Source organism: Schistocerca gregaria, chromosome 8 (assembly GCF_023897955.1).
Source record: "Schistocerca gregaria isolate iqSchGreg1 chromosome 8, iqSchGreg1.2, whole genome shotgun sequence".
NCBI classification, from domain to species: domain Eukaryota; kingdom Metazoa; phylum Arthropoda; class Insecta; order Orthoptera; family Acrididae; genus Schistocerca; species Schistocerca gregaria.
In genome coordinates, this window is record NC_064927.1 from 357,646,847 (window position 1) to 357,669,702 (window position 22,856).

At 46.0% G+C, this 22,856-nt stretch overlaps 1 protein-coding gene across 5 annotated transcripts in view; it reads left to right on the forward strand.

Annotated features, from left to right (window-relative positions):
* Positions 1-22,856, forward strand: part of LOC126284198 (aminopeptidase N-like) — a 1,000,437-nt gene that overhangs the window by 914,996 nt on the left and 62,585 nt on the right. For all 5 annotated transcript variants that reach the window (XM_049982954.1, XM_049982953.1, XM_049982955.1 and 2 more), the window contains one exon: positions 20,680-20,878. In XM_049982954.1, coding sequence (XP_049838911.1) covers positions 20,680-20,878 — 199 coding nt within the window. The remainder of the gene's footprint in view (positions 1-20,679; positions 20,879-22,856) is intronic.

Genomic DNA, 22,856 nt, shown 5'->3' on the forward strand with positions numbered 1-22,856 from the left:
AATTTATTTGGGCCGTGTAGTTTTACACTGTAGCGTAGGTTAATGCGCAGTTAATCTTCAGGTAGATTACATATGTTTGTTTGCGTCCTAACATTTCTAACATGACAATCTGCATGTCACCAGCGGTAGTACGGCAGCATTGTTCCCCTATTATTTTTTTTTTTTTTTTTTTTTTTTTGCCTGACCCAGCGTTTGTACCTCACTGCCACAAATATATTACTCGTGCTGACGTAAGTTAAAATATTACATGGGATCGTAATCACCGGTCGCCGATTAAAGTATGATTATATAGCTGACGTCATACGAGTATCATAACGAAAAGAGTACCGTAATGTCCATTCATTTCACATGTAGGATAGACAATGAGATAGCTTACATGCACAGACCAGGTTTTCATTCCTGTTAGAACTATTCCAATAAAAAATGGTTAAATATTTTGTGAAATGATTTGTCTAAAAGCAGGAAATAAAATAGATTAGAGAAATGTTTGTTGCGCGTCTAAATGATGCACGAAATCGTGTACAGCTTTAAAATTTTAATATTCTGAGTTAAACATTTAAAGTTCAAATTATTAATTACCACCTCATTTGCTGTAAGTGGCGCCGCGGGGTAGCCGTGCGGTCTGGGGCTCTTGTCACGGTTCGCGCGGCTCTCTCTGTCGGAGGTTCGAGTCCTCCCTCGGGCATGGGTGTGTGTGTGTTGTCCTTAACGTAAGTTACTTTAAGTTACATAAGTAGCGCGTAAGCCTAGGGTCCGATGACCTCAGCAGTTTGATCCCGTAGTCCTTACCACAAATTTCCAATTTTATTATTATTATTATTATTATTATTATTATTATTTTGCACGTGATTTCAAGCATAATTCAAAGGTGCGTCAAATGTTGCTCTAGTTTTATTTTATTTCATATTTTTAGATGTACATACTTCTTTTCAGGAGAACTGCTTGCACTGGTCACTTTGATAGTCCATTTGCCTATTTCTCACTCTTTATTTGGCTGTGGAAATTCGGACAAAATATCATTGCGTATTTTTTCCCCTCGAATCAGAAATAAGTAGGTGTTTATTAAATCTATCTTTGCTAAAATAGTCCTCACGATGTTCAGTGGATTACCCCATTGTCCATTTCTCAATCTTCCCGTGGCTGTCAAAATTCGGACAAAATTCTGTTGTGTAATTTCTAGGCAGTCTTATTTTCGTTCCGCATTTGACCAAAAAAGGGGCGTCAACTGATTCTGTGAGCAGTATATGTACCGCGGATGAAACATGGGACCATTAATCCACATCAGAAACGAAACGCCAAAATTGTGGTTGGAACGCGATGCAAATCCACTCAAATAATGAAAACAACTTCATCTCTGATTCTTTACATTGATTACTAGATGGGAACAGATGTGAAACCAGTATGAATTCCGAAGTAGCGTTTAAATTTCAGATTGTTACAACATCCTCACCGTTGACCAGATTCTCCACCCTCTAATTTCTATCTGTTTTCACAATTAAAGGAAGTTGTGACTAGGCACATTTTGAGTCCAGGTACAGAATTATGGCGGGTTTGCATGAATATTTCGCTGGCGAGTGTGTCGAAAAATAGCCGCATGTTTTTTAAATAAAACAGTTCTTTCCCTATTTTAGGGTGAACAAGTTTCTCCTCGCAATCGCATGAGCTATATATATATATATCCTTCGCTCAGGACTATAGCTGTAATTCATCAATAGCTGCAAGCGAAAGGAAAATCAGAAAACGCTTTGTGAAGTACGCAATTGAGTTACCTCGCGCCGTAGTTCATATTCGGTCTTCACGCATTAATCGAATTTTCCCTGGAAATCCCTCGTATAGCGAATATGACTGTCACATGTCTCCGTTTCACTTCTCTAATATGTTGTTCATTAGAAAGGACTTCGACAGGCTTTGTATGGGGCTGCTGCGTAGCTCCATGCGGAGAAAATAATAGCTGCGATACGAACAAAATTTCTAGCGTCTTTAATGTTAGGTGTACCCCATAACACATCGTTTTTCTACACATACTGCAAATAATTGAGTAAACAGACAACGAGAAAAAGAGAAGACACTGGCGACGGTAGAGTGCTATAGTAAAAATAGTGAAGCGACCGTTTGTGAAACAGTCCAGTTTCAAGAGATATTGTATGATGTCATGCAGTGTAGATAATTTGAGGCAACGATATTAAAATTTTCGCGTCTGAGTGTACTTTAAAAAATAACGAACGCACAATCTTCGTTCAGGAACAACACTTTTATCTTTTATCTGTAGAAGCTACAAAAAATGTAAGTTGATATTTTTGAACTTGAATGGAAGGAGTCAGAGGGAAAAGGTCTATCCCCTTTTTATTACTGCGAGTTCTACGTTCGGTTAAATTCAATACGCAGTTTATATAGTAGGCAGTATTTTCTAGTATTACATGTGGAACTACTTGTTGCTTGCATGTCACGCCTTCTAAAACTCAACAGGTAGGTGATGACGCTAATCCTTACTTAGTCCTTTCTCCCGCTCACCGTTTCAATTATAAAGAAAACGTGGCAGTATAACGTAAAACAGGAGGCATAATCTGTTCAAATGGTTCAAATGGCTCTGAGCACTATGGGACTTAACTTATGAGGTCATCAGTCCCCTAGAACGTAGAACTGCTTAAACCTAACTAACCTAAGGATATCACTCACATCCATGCCCGAGGCAGGATTCGAACGTGCAACAGTAGCGGTCTCGCGGTTCCAGACTGTAGCGCCTAGAACCGCTCGGCCACCCCGGCCGGCCATAATCTGTTAATCTGCCTTAATACGATCAGAAGTGGTAGGTTAGATTAAAAATTGTCTCCAAAAATAATTATTTCAATTCTTACCGAAACTGCAGTTTATCTCTCCTTAGTAGAAAATATTCTGTTAAGTGGAAATAAAAGCTTAATTCGACCTTCCCGAAAGACTTGTAACAAACAACAGGCGTCTAGAAGCCGATCAGCAAATTACCCACAGCATTAAAGCCTTTGACTACACTGGAAATAAACAACTGTTGGACTGCTCTTAAAACTTGTAACATCCACAGTAAATATCAATCCAATTTCCGAAAACACCATAGTGCAGATACTGCGTCAGCAAAACTGGCTGATGACAAACATGCCGTGAGCAGACGTGAGGTGAGCATCATCAGTTAGCCCACTTGAGCGAAGAGTTAATGCACAGCTTACTTGAGCAAACCTTTTAATATAATTGATTTAGGTATATTGTTTACGGAAATGAAGCAGCTGAATTGCTGTCACGGTGCAATATGTTATTCGGCACCTACGTTAGGCAGAGGTATCAATTCACCATCTGTGTATTCGAGATACCATCGTGGACTCATGAGCATTCAGAATACCCTCAGTCTTCCGTCTTTGGTCCACCCTTCGCTTTTACTATAGCTTGAACTCTGTTGGGGACACTTTCAACTAGGCGTCTCAATGTCTGTGGAGAAATGGCAGACCATTCCTCCTCAAGTGCCGAAACATGATAAAGGTCGTGATGTTGAATACCGGTGTCTGGAGCGAAGTGACTTTCTAGCTCATCCCAGAGGTGTTCCATTGGATTTGTGTCGGAACTTTTGGCAAGCCAGTCCGTTTCAGGAATATTATTGTGCACAAAACATTTCGTCACGCTTGCTACATTTATGACAGGATTCATTGTCATGCTGATATAGTTATCGTCTCTGTATTGTTACTCTGTTGCCCATAATACACAATAATGCACAATGTTCGTGTCCTTCCAGATTTAGCATTTTCTTAAGGGCTGTAAGGAGACCATACTCCAGCCACGGGAAGCACCCCCATACCGTAACACCACCTCTTCCACACTTCACTGCTGGCACGACATAGGGTGGCAGGTAACATTCTCCACGCATTCGCCAAACCACCAGTAACATTGCTCTTTAGCCCACTTCAAGCATCGCTTACCACTGAGTACAGAACTAGGTGGCTTATGAAAATCTGTTCGGCCACATCATTCCATTCTTTTCAACTCTCTACACCCACAGTCATTGTGCTGGCTGGACTGCTGATAGCTCTCTGAAACTCATGAGTGACTGCTTCTGCTGATTTCATGAGACCTTTTTTACAACCACCCTCCACAATGTTCGACGGTCCCTCTCCGTCCGCTCATGTCTTCCTGCTCTTGATTTAACTGTGATTGATCCTTCGTGGTTCCACTTCACAATCGCATCACCACCGGGCGACTCGGGCAGCTTTGGATGAAACATCCCTGATAGATTTGTTACTCCGATGACACGCAGTGACTACGTTCGAAGTCATTGAGCTCTCCTGAGCGACCTATTCTGATTTTTCTGCATATCTAGTGACAACACAGTACTCCACGCCTCCTTTTATACTGGCGGGTCCATGTCTAGTGACATCTAGTTATCAATTCTGCATTACATGCTGGTGCCTGGCTACTTTTGATCAGTTTGTGAAAATGTTCCAATTGAACTTCAACAACCTAACTCACTTTAAGCCATCTTCCATACTGATGATTAATTTTTTAACGTGTTCTATAGTAACTTTACGTGTGTCTCTTGCACATCAAGGCACCAATTAATCGCCGAAAAATGTCATTACTTTTCATCGGTGTTCAGGCCCCCAGCAAAAATTCGACAGCTCATGAGGCCATTGAAGAACGATCTAGGGCTTAGAACGCCTGGAGTGTACAAGATACCATGTCAGTGTGGCTGTTACTACGTCGGCCAGTCTGTACGCACTGTGGAGCAACGCCGGACGGAACACGAGAGGTGCTTACGCCTACGCTATCCAGAAAAATTAGCCGTGGCAGAACACGCATTAGAAAATGGACACCGAATTCTATTCAACAAAACATCTGTCATTATGAGGACGAAGGAGTTTTGGGATAGCGTCACAAAAGAAGCTACTGAAATAAAAACCTCTGAAAATATCATCAACAAGGACGGCAGTTTGCAGCTCAGCACAGCCTGGAACGCAGCCATCGCGAGGTTAAAACGGGCGCGACGGACGCAGGATGAAAGCACCACCATATATGGCGAGGAAGAGAGCACCAGTGTTGTCACAGCCAGCAGTGCGGCTATATAACGATGCGGCCAGGCGACGGAGAGTGTTGGTTGGGTGTGGGATTGAAGGGACCAGACTGCTAAGGTCATAGGTCCCTTGTTCCACGATAAAATCACACGAAATAAAAACTGTCAGTCGTTAAAAACGGAGAACTGAGACAAGGGACGACACAATACAAGAAAGACAGACAAAGACCAGACAAACGGAACTAAAATCACACCGAGTGTGAAGGTAGTTGGCCGACCATGAAAATAAGGAAAAGCCAACCACCAAATGACATTAAAACCCACAGTTTAAAACCACAGGCCAAAGGCCCAAGTCAATACAGGAAATAAAAGGACAAACACTCAAATCATACGATAAAAACCCCCTGCCCGAATAAAACTCAACACGAGGTCCGCCATAGCAACGTCATCACATAAAAGGGCAGGGAGGGTAGCAGGCAGCGCAAACGTCTGCCTGAGTCCTGTTAAAAGCGGGCAGTCCACCAAAATGTGGACCACCGTCAGAGCTGCCCCGCAGCGACATAGCGGTGGGTCCTCCCGGCGCAACAAACGGCCGTGCGTCAGCCACGTGTGGCCAACGCGCAGCCGGCAGAGGACGACAGAGTCCTTCCGAGAGGCCCGCATGGAGGAGCGCCACACACCGGTCGTCTCCTTCACCGCCCGAAGTTTGTTGGGCGTGGGCAGGGTGCGCCACTCGTCACCCCAGGCACCAAGCACTTTCTGGCGCAAAAGCGACAGGAGATCACACTCCATAAGGCCGAGTTCCAGAGCCGGTGAACTCACTGCCTGTTTAGCCAGCGTGTCAACCCGCTCATTGCCCGGGATGCCGACATGACCTGGGGTCCAAACAAAGACCACGGAGCGGCCGCAACGGGCAAGAGCATGGAGCGACTCGTGGATGGCCATCACCAGACGGGAACGAGGAAAGCACTGGTCAAGAGCTCGTAAACCACTCAGGGAGTCACTACAGATGACAAAGGACTCACCTGAGCGGGAGCGGATATACTCTAGGGCGCGATAGATGGCAACCAACTCGGCAGTGTATACACTGTTCCCGGGTGCCAGCGACCGTTGCTCACAATGATCCTCTAGAGTAAGAGCGTAACCAGTGCGACCAGAGACCATCGAACCGTCTGTATAGGCCACGGCAGATCCGGGAAACTCGGCAAGGAGAGAAAAAAAGCGGCGGCGGAGGGCCGGAGGAGGGACCGAGTCTTTCGGACCCTGTGCCAAATCCAGCCGAATGCATGGTCGGCGCACACACCAAGGGGGCAGACGGAGATTGGCCCGGAAAACAGGCGGGAGAGGAAAAAACTCAATCCCACACAGTAGAGCCCGGATGCGAACCGCGATCGTACACCCTGACCGGGGCCGCCTGTCTGGAAGATGGACGATCGAGTGCGGGAACAGGAGACGGTAGTTGGGATGCCCAGGCAAGCTACAAACGTGGGCAGCATAAGCGGCCAGAAGTCGGTCGCGCCGGATCCGCAATGGAGGAACGCCAGCCTCCACAAGTAAGCTGTCAACAGGGCTTGTCCGAAATGCTCCTGTGGCGAGTCGGATCCCGCAGTGATGGATGGGATCCAGTAATTGCAACGCTGATGGCAATGCCGAACCATAAGCCACACACCCATAATCAAGGCGGGACTGGATCAGCGCTTGATACAGCCGGAGAAGGGTGGACCGATCGGCACCCCATCCGGTGTGGCTAAGGCAACGGAGAGCGTTTAAATGCCGCCAGCATGTTTGTTTAAGCTGCCTAATATGAGGCAGCCAAGTCAACCGCGCATCAAATACCAGTCCCAAGAACCGATGCGTCTCTACCACAGCAAGAGGTTCACCGTCAAGGTAAAGGCGTGGCTCAGGGTGAACCGTGCGACGCCGGCAGAAATGCATAACGCAGGTCTTAGCGGCCGAAAACTGGAAGCCGTGCGCTACAGCCCATGACTGCGCCTTGCGGATAGCGCCCTGCAGCTGGCGCTCAGCAACTGCAATGCCAGCGGAGCTGTAGTAGAGGCAGAAGTCGTCTGCATACAACGAAGCTGCGACGGACGATCCCACCGCCTCAGCGAGCCCATTGATCGCAATTAAAAACAGGGAGACACTGAGGACAGACCCCTGTGGGACCCCTTCTCCTGGACCCGGGAGGAACTATAGGACGCAGCAACTTGCACGCGGAAGGAACGAGACGACAGAAAATTCTGAATAAAAATCGGGAGCGGGCCCCTAAGACCCCACCCATGAAGTGTGGCCAGGATGTGATATCGCCAAGTCGTATCGTACGCCTTCCGCATGTCGAAGAAGACGGCAACCAGATGTTGGCGGCGTGCAAAGGCTGTACGGACGGCAGACTCTAGGGAGACCAGATTATCGATGGCAGAGCGGCCTTTACGGAACCCACCCTGAGACGGAGCCAGAAGGCCTCGAGACTCGAGGAGCCAACTCAACCTCCGGCTCACCATACGTTCTAGCAACTTGCAAAGAACGTTGGTGAGGCTTATGGGGCGGTAGCTGTCCACCTCCAGCGGGTTCTTGCCAGGTTTCAACACGGGGAGGACGATGCTTTCTCACCATTGAGACGGGAACACACCCTCAACCCAGATGCGGTTGAAAACATCTAGGAGGCGTCGCTGGCAATTCACAGAGTGGTGTTTCAGCATCTGGCTGTGGATGCGGTCTGGCCCAGGAGCCGTATCAGGGCAAGCAGATAGGGCACTCTGGAATTCCCAGTCGCTGAAAGGAGCATTGTACGACTCCGCGTGGCGCGTGTGAAAGGAAAGCCTCCAACTTTCCAACCGCTCTTTCCGGGAGCGGAAGGCCAGTGGGTAATTCGTAGATGCGGAACACTGAGCAAAATGCGCTGCTAACCGGTCCGCAATCGTGTCGGAGTCAGTACACACCACTCCATTCAGCGAAAGCCCAGGGACAGAGACAGGCGGCCGATAGCCATGGAGTCGCCTAATCTTAGCCCAAACCTGCGATGCAGAGGTACGGACGCCAATGGTGGAAACATACCGTTCCCAGCACTCCTGCTTCCGTTGGCGAATAAGGCGTCGGGCACGGGCACGGAGCTGTTTAAAAACGATGAGGTTCTTCAAGGACGGGTGCCACTTATGGCGTTTAAGAGCCCGCCGGCGATCTCTAATCGCCTCTGCGATCTCGGGCGCCCACCAAGGCACAGTCCTCCGCCGAGGGGACCCGGACGAACAGGGAATCGCAGATGCCGCCGCAGAAACGATGCCGGTGGTGACCGACTGAACCACCGCATCAATGGTGTCAGGGGAAGGAGGTGCGATAGTGGCGAGAGAGGAGAACAAGCCCCAATCAGCCTTATTCAGAGCCCATCTGGAGGGGCGTTCAGAAGAGTGACGCTGTGGTAGCGACAGAAAGATGGGGAAATGGTCACTACCACATAAGTCGTCATGGACACTCCAGTGGATGGATGGTGAAAGTCCGGGGCTGCAGATAGAAAGGTCGATGGCCGAAAATGTGCCATGGACGACGCTGAAATGTGTCGGCTCTCCCGTGTTTAAGAGGCAGAGGTCAAGCTGCGAGAGAAGAGTCTCGACATCTCTACCCCGGCCAGTAATTGCGGCGCTACCCCACAGGGGGTTATGGGCGTTAAAGTCGCCCAGTAACACAAAAGGAGGAGGCAGTTGTGCTATCAATGCAGCCAACACATGACGCGAGACATCACCATCTGGCGGAAGATACAAACTGCACACAGTAATAGGCTGAGGCGTCCACATCCTTACAGCGACAGCCTCTAAAGGTGTATGAAGAGGTACACATTCGCTGTAGACAGAGTTAAGGATGTAGACGCAGACTCCACCAGATACCCTCTCATAAGCTGCCCGGTTCTTGTAATAACCCCGATACCCACGTAGGGCAGGGGTCCGCATTGCCGGAAACCAAGTTTCCTGTAGGGCAATGCAGAGGAAAGGGTGACTGCTGATGAGTTGGCGAAGCTCAGCAAGGTGGTGGAAAATAGCGCTGCAGTTCCACTGGAGTATCGCTTTGTCCATGTCCGAAAAAGGCGTGAAGGGGCCGAGGGGGCAGATCACGCCACTGGGTCACCTGCTGCCACCGATGGAGGACCAGTACAATCTGCTTCCATGGTGTCTGAGGGTCCGGCGAGATCCAGGTCCTCAGCGGACGCCCGGATCTCCACCTTATCCTCGGACGCAGAGCCTGTAGGGAGCAGTGGGGTGGATGCCACCGCGTGGTCCTTGGCCTTAGAGGTCTTCTTCTTCGTCTTGTCTCTCTGGTCCTTGGGTTTCATTGGCTGGGAGGGCTCCAGCGAGTCAGTCTCCGGGACCGAGGAGGAGCGGGAAGCCCTGCGACCAGCCACTGGTCTGCTTTTCTTCCATTGGCTGACGTCACCCTTCCCAGAGGCGGAAACCTGGGAAGGAAGGGACCCAAGGGACCCTTTCCGTGCTATTCGAGCCGGGGAAGTTTGAGGCTTCCCCAGCTTAGAAGTGGGGACTGATGTCCCCGATGGTTGGGGGGTTGCTGCTCCTGAGGCAGGTAGTGCAGGAGCAGCAGGGAGTGAAGTGCCCCCCACCATCAAGGGGGCAGGTGTAGCATTCCGGCTCTGAGAGGTGGCAGTCTGAGGGAGAGCTAATGGGGCCATAACAGTAGTAGCCGCGGCGTAAGAGGCAGTCATTCGAACAGGATGGAGGCGTTCGAACTTCTGCCTGGCCTCAGTGTATGTCAGGCGGTCCAGGGTCTTATACTCCATGATCTTGCGCTCTTTCTGGAAGATCCTGCAGTCCGGCGAGCAAGGCGAGTGGTGCTCTCCGCAGTTTACACAGATGGGAGGCGGAGCACATGGAGTATCGGGATGTGATGGGCGTCCACAATCTCGACATGTGAGGCCGGAAGTACAGCGGGAAGACATATGCCCGAACTTCCAGCACTTAAAGCACCGCATCGGGGGAGGGATATATGGCTTGACGTCACAACGATAGACCATCACCTTGACCTTCTCAGGTAAAGTATCACCCTCGAAGGCCAAGATGAAGGCACTGGTGGCAACCTGCTTATCCCTTGGACCACGATGTACGCGCCGGACGAAGTGAACACCTCGCCGCTCTAAATTGGCGCGAAGCTCGTCATCGGACTGCAATAGAAGGTCCCGATGGAATATTATGCCCTGGACCGTATTAAGACTTATGGGGCGTGATTGTAACCGGAACATCCCCCAGCTTGTTACAATCGAGTAACCGGCGGGACTGGGCGGAGGACGCCGATTTGATCAAAACCGAGCCCGAGCGCATTTTGGACAAGCCCTCCACCTCCCCGAACTTGTCCTCTAAGTGCTCGACGAAGAACTGAGGCTTCATGGATGTAAAGGATTCACCATCAGCTCTCGTACACACCAGGTAGCGGGGCGAGTATGGTGCGCTGGCATCCTTAGTCTTTCGTTCCTCCCATGGTGTAGCCAGGGAGGGGAACGATTTGGGGTCATATGTAGTTGCGTTGTATTGAGCCCTGGAACGCTTAGAGACTGCTGGCGGCTGGCCGCCAGCAAGAGATGATGTACCACGCTTCATTGCGGGTCATCCGCCCTGATGCCACCTACTCCGACCAAGGGCCCTCTCCACGGGCACCACCCAGCCTCAGCAACGACCACCTGGCAGGATGGCCATTGCCGGGAGTCCCAATGCCCCAAGGAGATAGGCATCTACTCCTTGGCATACGTGGGGAGTTAACGGCGCTGGCATCAGCAGAGCGATCCCTGTGTAGTCAGGGGGCTACAACCAACAGGGTACATGGCGGCCCCACCACAACGGACTGGCTACCGTGCTGGATTTCAGGTGATGTAGCCCAATATCGTCATTGGCGCATAAAGCGACACAGCATAGCAGACTGCAATAAACTGCACCCAAGAACAAATCCACGCCCAAGAGATGGTAGGTGAGCGGGACTGCTAAGCGATGACGACAAACCTGGCTAGAGATGGTAAAGCATGATGGACACATCGCTCCTTGTAAGGCGCCCTTCCCCAATCGGCTCGCTCTTCGGAAAATTTAGAAGGATGGAGGTCAAACCCGTTAGGGGACCATCTCACAAGGCCAAAACGTTTGAGACTCCTTTTAGTCGCCTCTTACGACAGGCAGGAATACCGTGGGCCTATTCTTACCCCCGAACCCACAGGGGGGCAGGCGACGGAGAGCTCGGTCGAAAGTTAGTGGGAGTTTAACCACCTAACGCGGCTGGAAGCACGAGAAAAAAATTATTAATTACTTGAAACGACATCTCAAGCCGATAATTAATTCTTATTGTCCTTTAGTGTAAGTTGTGAGGTCTTTCCCACTCGTCTCGTGTAGGGTGCCTAAGTGCTGCTGCGTTCTCGGAATGCTTTCCTACAATTCAAGCAAATAACATTATTACTTCTATTTCAATAAAGCAGAATGACAATACTTAACTTTGAAACAACAATGGTGTCGCAAGCGATGGGAGACATGCAGCATAAATCCGACTTCTTTGCTGTATACAGTATTCATGAAAGTTTGACACATAGCTTGTGGATCACTAATAACTGCTATCGTAGCACTCTCTGCTAGGCCTGTCCGTATACTGTCCCGATACTGACAAGGGAACCTCTCCATCGCACCCCCCTCAGATTTAGTTATAAATTGGCACAGTGGATAGGCCTTCAAAAACTGAACACAGATCAGTCGAGGAAACAGGAAGAAGTTGTGTGGAACTATGAAAAAAAAAGGCAAAGTGAGTAGTCCATGCGCAACATAGGCGACATCAAGGACAGTGTAAGCTCAGGAGCGCCGTGGTTCTGTGTTTAGAGTGAGCGGCTCCGGAGCGAGAGGTCTATGGTTCAAGTGTACCCTCGAGTGAAAAGTTTACTTTTTTTATTTTCGCAAAGTTATGATCTGTCTGTTCGTTCATTGACGTCTCCGTTCACTGCAATACGTTTAGTGTCTGTGTTTTGCGACCGAACCACAAAACCGTGCTACTAGTAGACGAAATGACGTGCCTCTCCAATGGGAACCGAAAATATTTGATCGCAAGGTCATAGATCAACCGATTCCTCCACAGGAAAACACGTCTGATATCTTCTATACGACACTGGTGACGGCATGTGCGTCACATGACAAGAGTATGTTGTCGACCCACCTAACTTGTACACTTGGCGAATGGGTAAAAAGATTCTTCTACCTTGCCCGATTTAGGTTTTCTTGTGGATGTGATAATCACTCTCAAAAAAAGTGATGAAAACGTAAGACTTTGTCACATAAACTGCAACAAATGAACGCAACAGTTTCGCAGTCGCACAGTTTTCCCTGTGCTCTGTCAAAACATGTTTTTAACGTATTCAAATTTTTCCGTGTGTAGACCGTAAAATCCTGCATATGTCCAAGCAAATCTGAACATGCCCTGGAATTTTGGACAGCAAAGTTGATTATGTGTGACTGCCTGAACTTTGATCATTGTCTGAAAATAAAAAATTAAACTTTTCACTCGAGGGAAGACTTGAACCAAGGACCTCTCATTCCGCAGCTGCTCAGGCTAACCACGGGACCACGGCGCTCATGAGCTCGCACATGCCTTGGTGTTGCAAATCTTGCACATGGACTACTCAGTTTGTATATTTTGCTTATTTTTTTCATAGTTCCACACAACTTCTTCCTGTTTTCTCGATTGATCTGTGTTCAGTTTTTCAAGGCCTATCCACTGCGCCAACTTATAACTAAATCTGAGGGGGTGTGCGATGGGGAGGTTCCCTTGTGAGCGGCCGAGGGGTCCGGGAGCGGCACTTCTGTTCTCCTCTTGTAGAGGCCGCTCCTGTCGCGGTGCGGCCCTAATCAGCGCACCATTGGCCGAAGTCGTTTCACAGCCTTCTCTTCTCTTGCGTTCTTCATCTTCGTTCCAGTGCTTGAGGTTAAGCCAGAACATACGTTTTGTGCTTGTTGTGCATCGAGCAACCAACCAGTCAGTTAAGATGAGTTAGACAAAACTTCTTTTTGGTTGACGAATGGCAGCTATCTCTGCAAGTAGAAAAATGTAAGTTAATGCGGGTGACTGGGAAAAACAATCCCGTAAAGTTCGGATACAGCACCAGCAGTGTCCTTCTTGAAACAGTCACGTTGTTTAAACATCTGGGCGTAACGTTGCGAAGCGATATGAAATGGAACGAGCATGTGAGGACTGTGGTAGAAAAGGCTAATGATCGACTTCGATTTATTGGGAGAATTTTATGAAAATGTGTTCATCTGTAAAGAAGACAACATATAGTACACTAGTGCGACCTATTCTTGAGTAGTGCTGTAGTGTTCGGGATCCGTAATACGTTAGTTTAAAGCAAGACTCCGAAGCAATTCATAGGACGGCTGCTAGATTTGTTACTGGCAGGTTCGAACAACACACAAGCGTTACGGAGATGCTTCGGGAACTGAAGTGCGAATCCTTGGAGAGAAGAAGACGTTCTTTTCGAGGAACACTATTGAGAAAATTTAGAGAACCGGTATCTATGAATATGTAGAAACGAACTCCATTACTCGTCTTTCACCCGGCCGCTGTGACCAATTGGTTCTAGGCGCTTCAGTTCATGAACCGTGCAGCTGCTACGGTCGCAGGTTCGAATCATGCATCGGGCATGGATGTTTGTGATGTCTTTAGGTTAGTCAGGTTTAAGTAGTTCTAAGTCTAGGGCACTGATGACCTCCGATGTTAAGTCCCATAGTGCTTAGAGCCATTTGAACTCGTCTTTCAACTCCACTGTCCTTCAACTGCCCCCATCTCTCTGCTCTATATACTTTACATTGGCGTTAGTTTCTCTGAGCGCTGAACTTAAATTACAAAACATATACCTGCGTAATATTTACATACATACAAAATTTATATATTTCAGATAACATAAATAATACTAATACGTGAAAACTTCCTCTCATTTTGAGAACAGAAGATCCGTTTATATGACGTTTTCCTCTCAGAATGCGCCACATAAAAAAGGTCTTTACGCCTAGTAACGGCCTGTGTAATAATGTCAGCTGTTTCGTTCACCGTCTTATATAATTGTGATAACTCTAGGGGGTGAGGCGTAGACGATACGTGGGTGGGACGACACGTGTCTGACTTGTTGCTTTAAGACTCTCCAGGAGAATCCAGATCGATAGTGTCAGGGAAAATGGACCTCCCTCCAGGGAACTGATATCCCCTGGGAAGGTTAAAAGCGTTCGAAAGCGGTCACGCTGTCCCTTCCTTGTCATGGTGGTGGGCAGGAGGTAGCGTAGTGTCCACATTACCAGCAACACGCAACAAGTTTCCGTGTCACATTTCTGTCCTTTTCAACTATCACTTTATGCCCTGACCTGAAGCTTGCGCACATCTCTGGTGTTCTTTGCACCTGTTTAATAACAAGCACTCTTCGCAGTACGAAGTATTGTCATACACTTAATTATCACCTAGAAAAAATAAAGTTAATTAGTTAGTTCTTCGTTTGCTTGCCGATACATGCCTGCAGTTCTGGTTAGGAATGTGAAAAACCCAACAGTTAAAACCGATATCAGCAATTAAGTTCTGAATAACAGATGTTTTTCGGTATTTCTGTAGGCTCGGTTGTAACAGGTATTTTTTTTAAGGTTTTACTAATAACCGAGTACAAAAGCCGAAATATCTATTAACCATAGTAGCAGTACTAAAATTTTTCGTTTTTGAATCAACCTTTTTGAAGGAGCAATTTTTATTCGTAATATTTGCGTTGGTTTCAATATTGCGTTATTATAGAAAATGGCAAAAGCAATCAATGCTATTTTAATAACAATGGCGACAGAAACGAGCAGCAAACACATGGCATAAGAACTGGTCCAGCATTGTTGTGTCGTGGCTTAAGGTGCGCGATTACGTGCAGTGTGCCCGCACCTAATATCTAACGATTGTTTCTCACTGTCATCCCTGAACATCAGTTGTATTGCAGAATGGCATTAACACTGGTCTGGATATATATTTACGAAGTGTTGTAGCAGTGAAGTACACTGCTTCTTCCCTTAAAATATTAAAAATCTGTTTGCCAGTAAAATGGGAAGGAAATTATGGTAATACTAATTGATTAAAAACTTAACAATATATCATTCATAGTATACTGTTCAATAAAAATAGCAAATACCTGATATGCTGCCTTCTCCTACATAGTATGGCAATCTAATTTTGAGGAGACCGCTCGCGGTAAGCGAGAAATTCATGTTCGAGTCACTGGTCTGGCACAAATTTTCACTGTCGTAATTCCATTATCCAGCTGAACACGTTTTACGCATTACATGACGGCTGTTAGTTTTATAACGACTGTTCCTTCGAAAATGCTTGCATGCCCGATGGCTGTAATTCGAGAAAATACAGACACTGCAATATCGTATCTGTCACGATGGTGTTCGTTGGAGTCTTGGCTGCTCGCTTGTCTCCCCACACGAAAATGGAAATCATACACGGGCCGTTCCTTGCCAGATGTAATATTATGCAGTTCGAATTTATTGCTTAGAGCCCAACTGCTGCCTGAATGCAAATCTGTTCCAAGTTACCGCAAGATACTGTAGTAAGTTATTCACGTACCAGCACGTCTTTTTGGCGAGAAACGTGCTGCTCACGATTTCCGTTACACTGCAGAGAGTCGCACGAGCTAAGAATCCTACGAACACCTCGGCAACTCAGAACCATAGAGATTACTTTGGACGGAACTGTCTTGTGTCCTGGGAGATACTCTGTGATACTCTGCCGCAAACTGCAAATATTAAACAATGAAACTCGGATCTGATATTTCTCCAAATTTGTAGAAGTGTTTATTATGTAACGGGAATTAAGCAACTGAACTTCATTCTATTCGGAATCGATGTCCATCATTGACATTAATATATATTCACGATCACACTCTTGCATTAATTGAAGCGCAGAAGTAAACAGCCTCTGAATGCCTTCTTCAATAGTCGGCCGGAGTGGCCGAGCGGTATTAGGCGCTACAGTTTGGAACTGCGCGACCGCTACGGTCGCAGGTTCGAATCCTGCCTCGGGCGTTTGTGATGTCCTTAGGTTAGTTAGGTTTAAGTAGTTCTAAGTTCTAGGGGACTGATGACCTCACATGTTAAGTCCCATAGTGCTCAGAGCCATTTGAGCCATTTTTCTTCTTCAATAATTTCTTGCCGTGTCTGAAACACACGCTATGTCACTTCATGTATACTGCTGGCTGGGGTATGTTAGGAAGTATATTTCTTTTCATCATATCCCAGACATATTCTATAGGTGATTAGTCAGTGTTGGGTTTTGAGTTATCCTGTGGGAACCTGCCATTTCGTATCCTAGTCATAAGAGGACATGACAACAGGCCTTACCATTGTTTCTACATAATGGCGAGCATTCAGCCTGCGTCTGAAATTACGAGATCAGTACTGCTGTCACATCCAATAGCTCCCCACACCATGATGCCAGGAGATGGAGTGCCATGGATCTGGTGGATCGCTGCTTCCGGTGACCATCTTAAGCGTTAATTCGACCACCACAAAAAAAAAGCGAGACTCGTTGCTGAAGATCATAGAATGTCACTCTGTGTGCCATTTGACTCTGGCTCTATTGTCTGTGGTGTGACCTAGTAGTCAAGAGATGGCAGGCTTTGGTTGCGATTGTGGACGGGGCCGTAATCGGTTACTATTGGTTGCCTCTTACAGTTACACACAATTTATTTTAAACCCGTGATTCCAGACTCAACAATAAATTTAATAAAAAATACCACATGTTAGCCGACCGGGTGGCCGAGCAGTTCTAGGCGCTACAGTGTGCAACGGCGCGACTGCTACGGTCGCAGGTTCCAATCCTGCCTCGGGCATGGATGTGTGTGATGTCCTTAGGTTAGTTAGGTTTAAGTAGTTCTAAGTTGTAGGGGACTGATGACCTCAGCAGTTAAGCCCCATAGTGCTCACAGCCATTTGAACCACACGTTATTAATAAAGGAATAAACAACAGTGTAAATAATAGTGTTTTCAGTGAATTACAATTTAGCAAATCACCATTAAATACAGATACAACAGATAATTTTTTAAAAGCAAGCCACTGTGATCTGGGCAGAAGGCCTTACTCACCAGGAATGGCAATAAATTAACAACTGTTTAAAACTCGCAGCAACTTACAAATTACAGGTATTGAAATAGGAAAGGAAAATCGTCACAAACACAGCAGAAGGAATGTCAGTAAGCGAGGTTTTAAGGCTTACTGCTATAATACAAACACCAAATTACAAATTTAAGGTAAGTAACCACAATCACGCCTGAAGGCCTTACACGCCAGGAACAGCAATAATATGAAAAAAAATTTGAAACCTTCTGAAAAACAGCGAATACAACAGGAAAAGCTAATTAAAAAAAAATCCTGATGCTGTCTACCACGTCATTTATAAATAATGCGAAAAGTAATAGACCTGTAGAAATTCCTGGGATGGGGGGGGGGGGGGGGGGGGGGGAAGGGTACATTCACATTCGAAGTTACTTTTATGCTTGAAGATTGAGAACGACATGCTGAGTTCTGTCTGCTAGAAATTCTTCAGTTCAGTCACTCACTTGGTCTATATTCCGTAATCACGCCATTCGTATGTCAAGCGACACGCCATCCACCTGGGCGCCGGCGTCCTGGGCCTAGTGAACGAACGGAACGAGCTGGATTTTACACAATATTTGCTTTCTGAACCCATATTGATCCCTACAAATGAGATTTTTTCATCTGTAGGAATGACGTGTTCTTTACTGAAAATACAGAAAATCAGCTCGCATAATGATTAAATTTTGGTCGGCATTTCCCAAAGGTATGTAAATCTGGTTACGCAGGACAGAGCGGATCAGGTTGTGTAAAGGGGCCAAGATCAGTTACTGTTAGTTACACAAGAAAACACAACTTTATTCCTCCAAAAGCAAAGCAAAGTTTTTATCTTTTAAACAACAAGGATCAATTCACAGCTGAGGGCCCCAGTTACTTCTCAATAATACAGTTTAAATAATTCCTTTTAAAACACAAAGACTTAGACAAACGGCTGAAGGCCTTACTTAAATAATATTAAAATATCTTCTCGGTTAAAGGCCCAAATAATATTTCAGATCAGCAAAGAAAATTTTTAAAAGTCAAGCTTTTACCAATTTCGGCTAAAAGCCATATTAAGAAAAAATTAAATTAATTCCTCGGCTGAAAGTTGAATAATATTTCAACATAATAAAAGGCAACCTTTAAAGACGATCATTTACACAGTACATCAGAAAACTATTTTAAGAAAACCTGAAACATATTAACGGCTGAAGGCCCAAACAATTGTTCTAAATAATTAAACACAAACCCCTAAGCCGGCCGGAGTGGCCGTGCAGTTCTAGGCGCTACAGTCTGGAGCCGACCGACCGCTACGGTCGCAGTTTCCAATCCTGCCTCGGGCATGGATGTGTGTGATGTCTTTAGGTTAGTTAGGTTTAATTAGTTCTAAGTTCTAGGCGACTGATGAAATCAGAAGTTAAGTCGCATAGTGCTCAGAGCCATTTTTGAACAAACCCCTAAGACAAGCATTTACACACCACAGCTGAAGGCCATTTTAAGAATTCAAGATAATTAAAGAGAAACCTTACAGACAGGAATTTACGCATTACGGGTGAAATCCACAAATTTTAAAACAAACGCGGCTGAAGGCCTAAATACAGAGTAAACAAGAATTTTAAATAAACACGGCTGAAGGCCTAACTTAAAATACTTCATATAAGGTTCGGCTGAAGGCCATATACTGAACATAGGACAAAATTAATACACGGCTGAAGGCCTGGCACACGACTTGCGACAAAAGAAAATCACAACCACAAACAACAGAACAGTGGTGCTCAGAAGTGTCCAAGGGTTGGCCGGGGGGGGGGGGGGGGGGGGGGGGTAAACTCTAACACAGGTTGGGTGAGACAGGCAGCCAAGCGCAACACTAAATAATCGGGTGGCAGCACGACCTAGGGACGGCTGATGAACCAACCAACAACCTAATCCTAATCAATTCCCTCTGTCGCTCCGACTGACTGGCTACTACAGTACGCATACAGCATTTATCTGCTCAACGAAAATCACAGAAGCTACACACAGTTCCACGTAAACATTTTGAAACGTCCCCTTAGAAAAATTATACACGACTGTGCTTTAACTTGCACACAATTTTTTTTATCGCAAAGGAATCTGACTTTCAATAATGCCTACAAAAGAATGGCCCTGACTAACATTAACCTATACCTTTCACAAATCACTTACCTCACAAAAATCTTCGTTACTCAAGCTACTGCAATACTGCCAGGTAAATAAAAGATTCAAACTACTGAAGGCACTAACTACTGATAGGCATAGTTAGCAAATGAAAGATTTTGATAGAGAACAAACAATGTATTTACCTTAATAGCGTTCAAAAGTCGTTTATATATATATATATATATATATATATATATATATATATATATATATATATATATATATATTAGTTTATGATATGCAGTCTTACAAATTTACTGTCTCTGTCCAAATCATTCGCTCTCAAAACTCCGCCATCTCACTTTCCACATCCACCACTGCTGGCGGTTCACCTCCAACTGCGCAACGCTACGCGCTGTTAACAGCCAACTGCCCAACGCTACAATATCCAACAACAATGCAAACCAGCCACAAACTGCACACAGCACAGCCAGTGATTTTCATACAGAGCGCTACGTGGCGTTACGAATATAAAAACCTAAACAGCCTACTTACAACTTTTTTGTATTAAGAACTCCGACAATCTTAAAACCAATCACCGTGGAACCACAAGAGAAATGACAAGTCACACACACTCTTGAGTGTTTCCATTAGCGGTGGGCGACCAAATACACGTCGTCCGATGAGACGGCCAACCGAACGACCAACCAAGGTCGTCTCCACTCAAGTTACGTGTGTCGGTAACGGTCGGGCGAGTCTTGGCTGTGCGGAGCTCACTGCAGCTCCAACCCGACTCAACTCGATGTCCGTTCGGAACTAGGTGGCACGGCAACCCGGGCACACTGGCTTGGACCCAACCATGCAGAGGGAACACTTGTCCTGGAAGGAACTGACTCACGCCCGGCAAGATGACCAACTGACGGGGCTCAGAAACAGTCAAAAGACCAAATACACGTCTCCCGATTAGACGACCGACCAAACGACCAACCAACGATCGTTCCCGCTCCAGTCTCCTTCCGTCGGACAGTACATGTGTGTCGCCAGCGGTCGGCGAATACTGCCTGTCCAGACCTCACTGGCGCTGCGTCCCGAGTAAACTCCCCACAGACGACGAGGCTGAAATAATAACGGTCGCTCCAGAGATAGCACTTATCGATAAGCGCTGCTGCTGCCACTCACGGGCAATCTACTGCCGCCAGTAAATGAAATTAAAAGAAAACGAGGCGACAGAACCATAAAATCAAGATGGCGAGCAATAGACGGAACGACCGCGTGCCGCGCACGGCTCCGTATGGAAATACTGGGCGTAACAGTGCAACACAATCCATTCCCGCGAGTGTAGCGTTAATGCGATTTTGCGGCCTACTCGACGCCATAAACGTGTCCGCGTGGCACCTCTGAGCGTAGTGGTGACGTGTCGGCAGGAGCGGTTCCTGGTGAACTCTACGGGCGCGGCGGGCAACAGCAGCCTGTGGTGGGTGCCCATCACCTACACGGACGCCGAGCGCAGGGACTTCGGCGCGACGAGGCCGCGTACGTGGATGCGGGCCCAGCCCACCCTCCACCTGGACACCCTCGGCGCCGCCAACGACTCCTGGGTCATCTTCAACGTCGAAGAGACAGGTCAGCCACCACTAACCTAGTTACTCACTCACATCTTCCTCTTCAACTACCTTTCTTTTCTTTCCGTTTTTCCATCAGTCTTCTGACCATTTTTAAGCGGCCCTCCACGAGTATCTCTCCTGTACAAACCTCTTCATCTCCGTGTAGCACTTGCAACCTACATTCTCAATTATTCTTTGATGTATTCCAATCTCTGTCTTCCTCTATAGTTTTTCACCTTCTGCAGCTCCCTCACGCACCGTTCAAGCTATTCCCTCATATCGTAACATATGTCCTGCCATCCTTTCCCTTGCTTGTGTCGGTGTTTTCCCTATGTTCCTTCCTTCGCCGATTCTTAACTTATCAGGCCAGCTAATTTTCAACATTCGCCTGTAGCGCCACATCTCAAATGCTTCGATTATTTTCTGTTCCGGTTTCCTGCAGTTCATGATTCACTACCACAGAATGCTGTGCTCCAAACGTACATTCATAGAAATATCTTCCCCAAATTAAAGCCGACTTCTAACACTAGTAGACTTGTCTTGGCCAGAATTGCCCTTTTTTGCCTCTATTGACCTGCTTTTCATGTCCTCCTCGCTTCGTTGTCCATGGGTTCTTTTGTTTCCAAGATAGCAGAAATCCTTAACTTCGTCTCCTTCGACATCTCCAGTTTCGATATTAAGTTTCTAGCTACTCTTTGTAGATTTTGATGTATGTATTACTAATGAACTAACATGGTATCATTTGAAAAGCGATTTAATAACAACTATGAGTCGGAAGTAAATGAAACTGACGCTATAATCATAATTCTGTGATAAGGTATAAGTGAGGTTTGAACACGGGTCTCCCCCTTCGCAGTCCAGCACCGTGACCATACAACCACGACGCCGTGTTTCTTGCAATTCACTCGATGTTGTAGAATACGAGCTTCTATTTTCCTTCTTTATTAAAAGTTCAGTACATTTTCTCTCTGTTTTCATACTTGATATGTGTTCAGTTTTTGACGTCATATCCACTGGGCCATTTGGCCACTAAATCTGAGGCCGGTGCGATGGGGAGTTTCCCTTGTAAATTCCACGTCGTGTGCAAAAATGAGTTTTCAACAACTTTCCGATCATCTTGTACGATTGCGCGGAAGATGTTAGATTAGATTAGATTAGATTAAATTAGATTAGATTAATTATTTATTCCATAAACCCACAAAAGAGGGACTCCTCCTGGGTGTGGAGCATGTCAGATAAACACATTAAAAATGTAATTATAAAAACTTGACTTTCATTAATTTTAATGATCCTCAGTGAATAAACAGTAAAATTATGTACATGAATTAAATTTAAACTTCTAATATTTACACGTTTAATACTTACGTCTGCTTTCATTAAATCCATCATTCAGGCATTTGCTAGTTTCTTGGCTATTATAACCAAGTATTTTCAAAAATTAAATTAAATTATTCATTTCAATAATCCTCAGTTAAGAACAGTCAGATTATGTACAAGATTTAAAATTAAACTTCCACTATTTACAGACTTAAGACTTACATATGCTTTCCATACATCTATCATTGACACAGTAGGTAGTTAGTTGTCTGTTACAACCAAATTGTCAAAAATTAAAGTATAATAAATTTTCATTAATATGGTCTACTGCACTTGTTGAGAAACTCGTGGATGGAATAGAAGGAGTTGGCCACCAAAAATTCTTTTAAATTATGTTTAAGTTGTGCCTTGTCTGAAACTAAACTCTTAGTGGTTGTTGGTAACTTATTGAAAATATGCGTTGCTGAACACTGTACTCATTTCTGGGCAATAGTGAGTGATTTTAAATCTTTACGTATATTGTTCTTATTCCTAGTATTGATGCTGTGTACTAAGCAGTTAGTTGGAAAAAGAGGTGTATTATTTACAACAAACTTCATTAAGGAATAAATATACCGAGAAGCCGTGATTAATATGCCCAATTCTCTGAATAGGTTTCTGCATAATGTTCTTGGATTTAC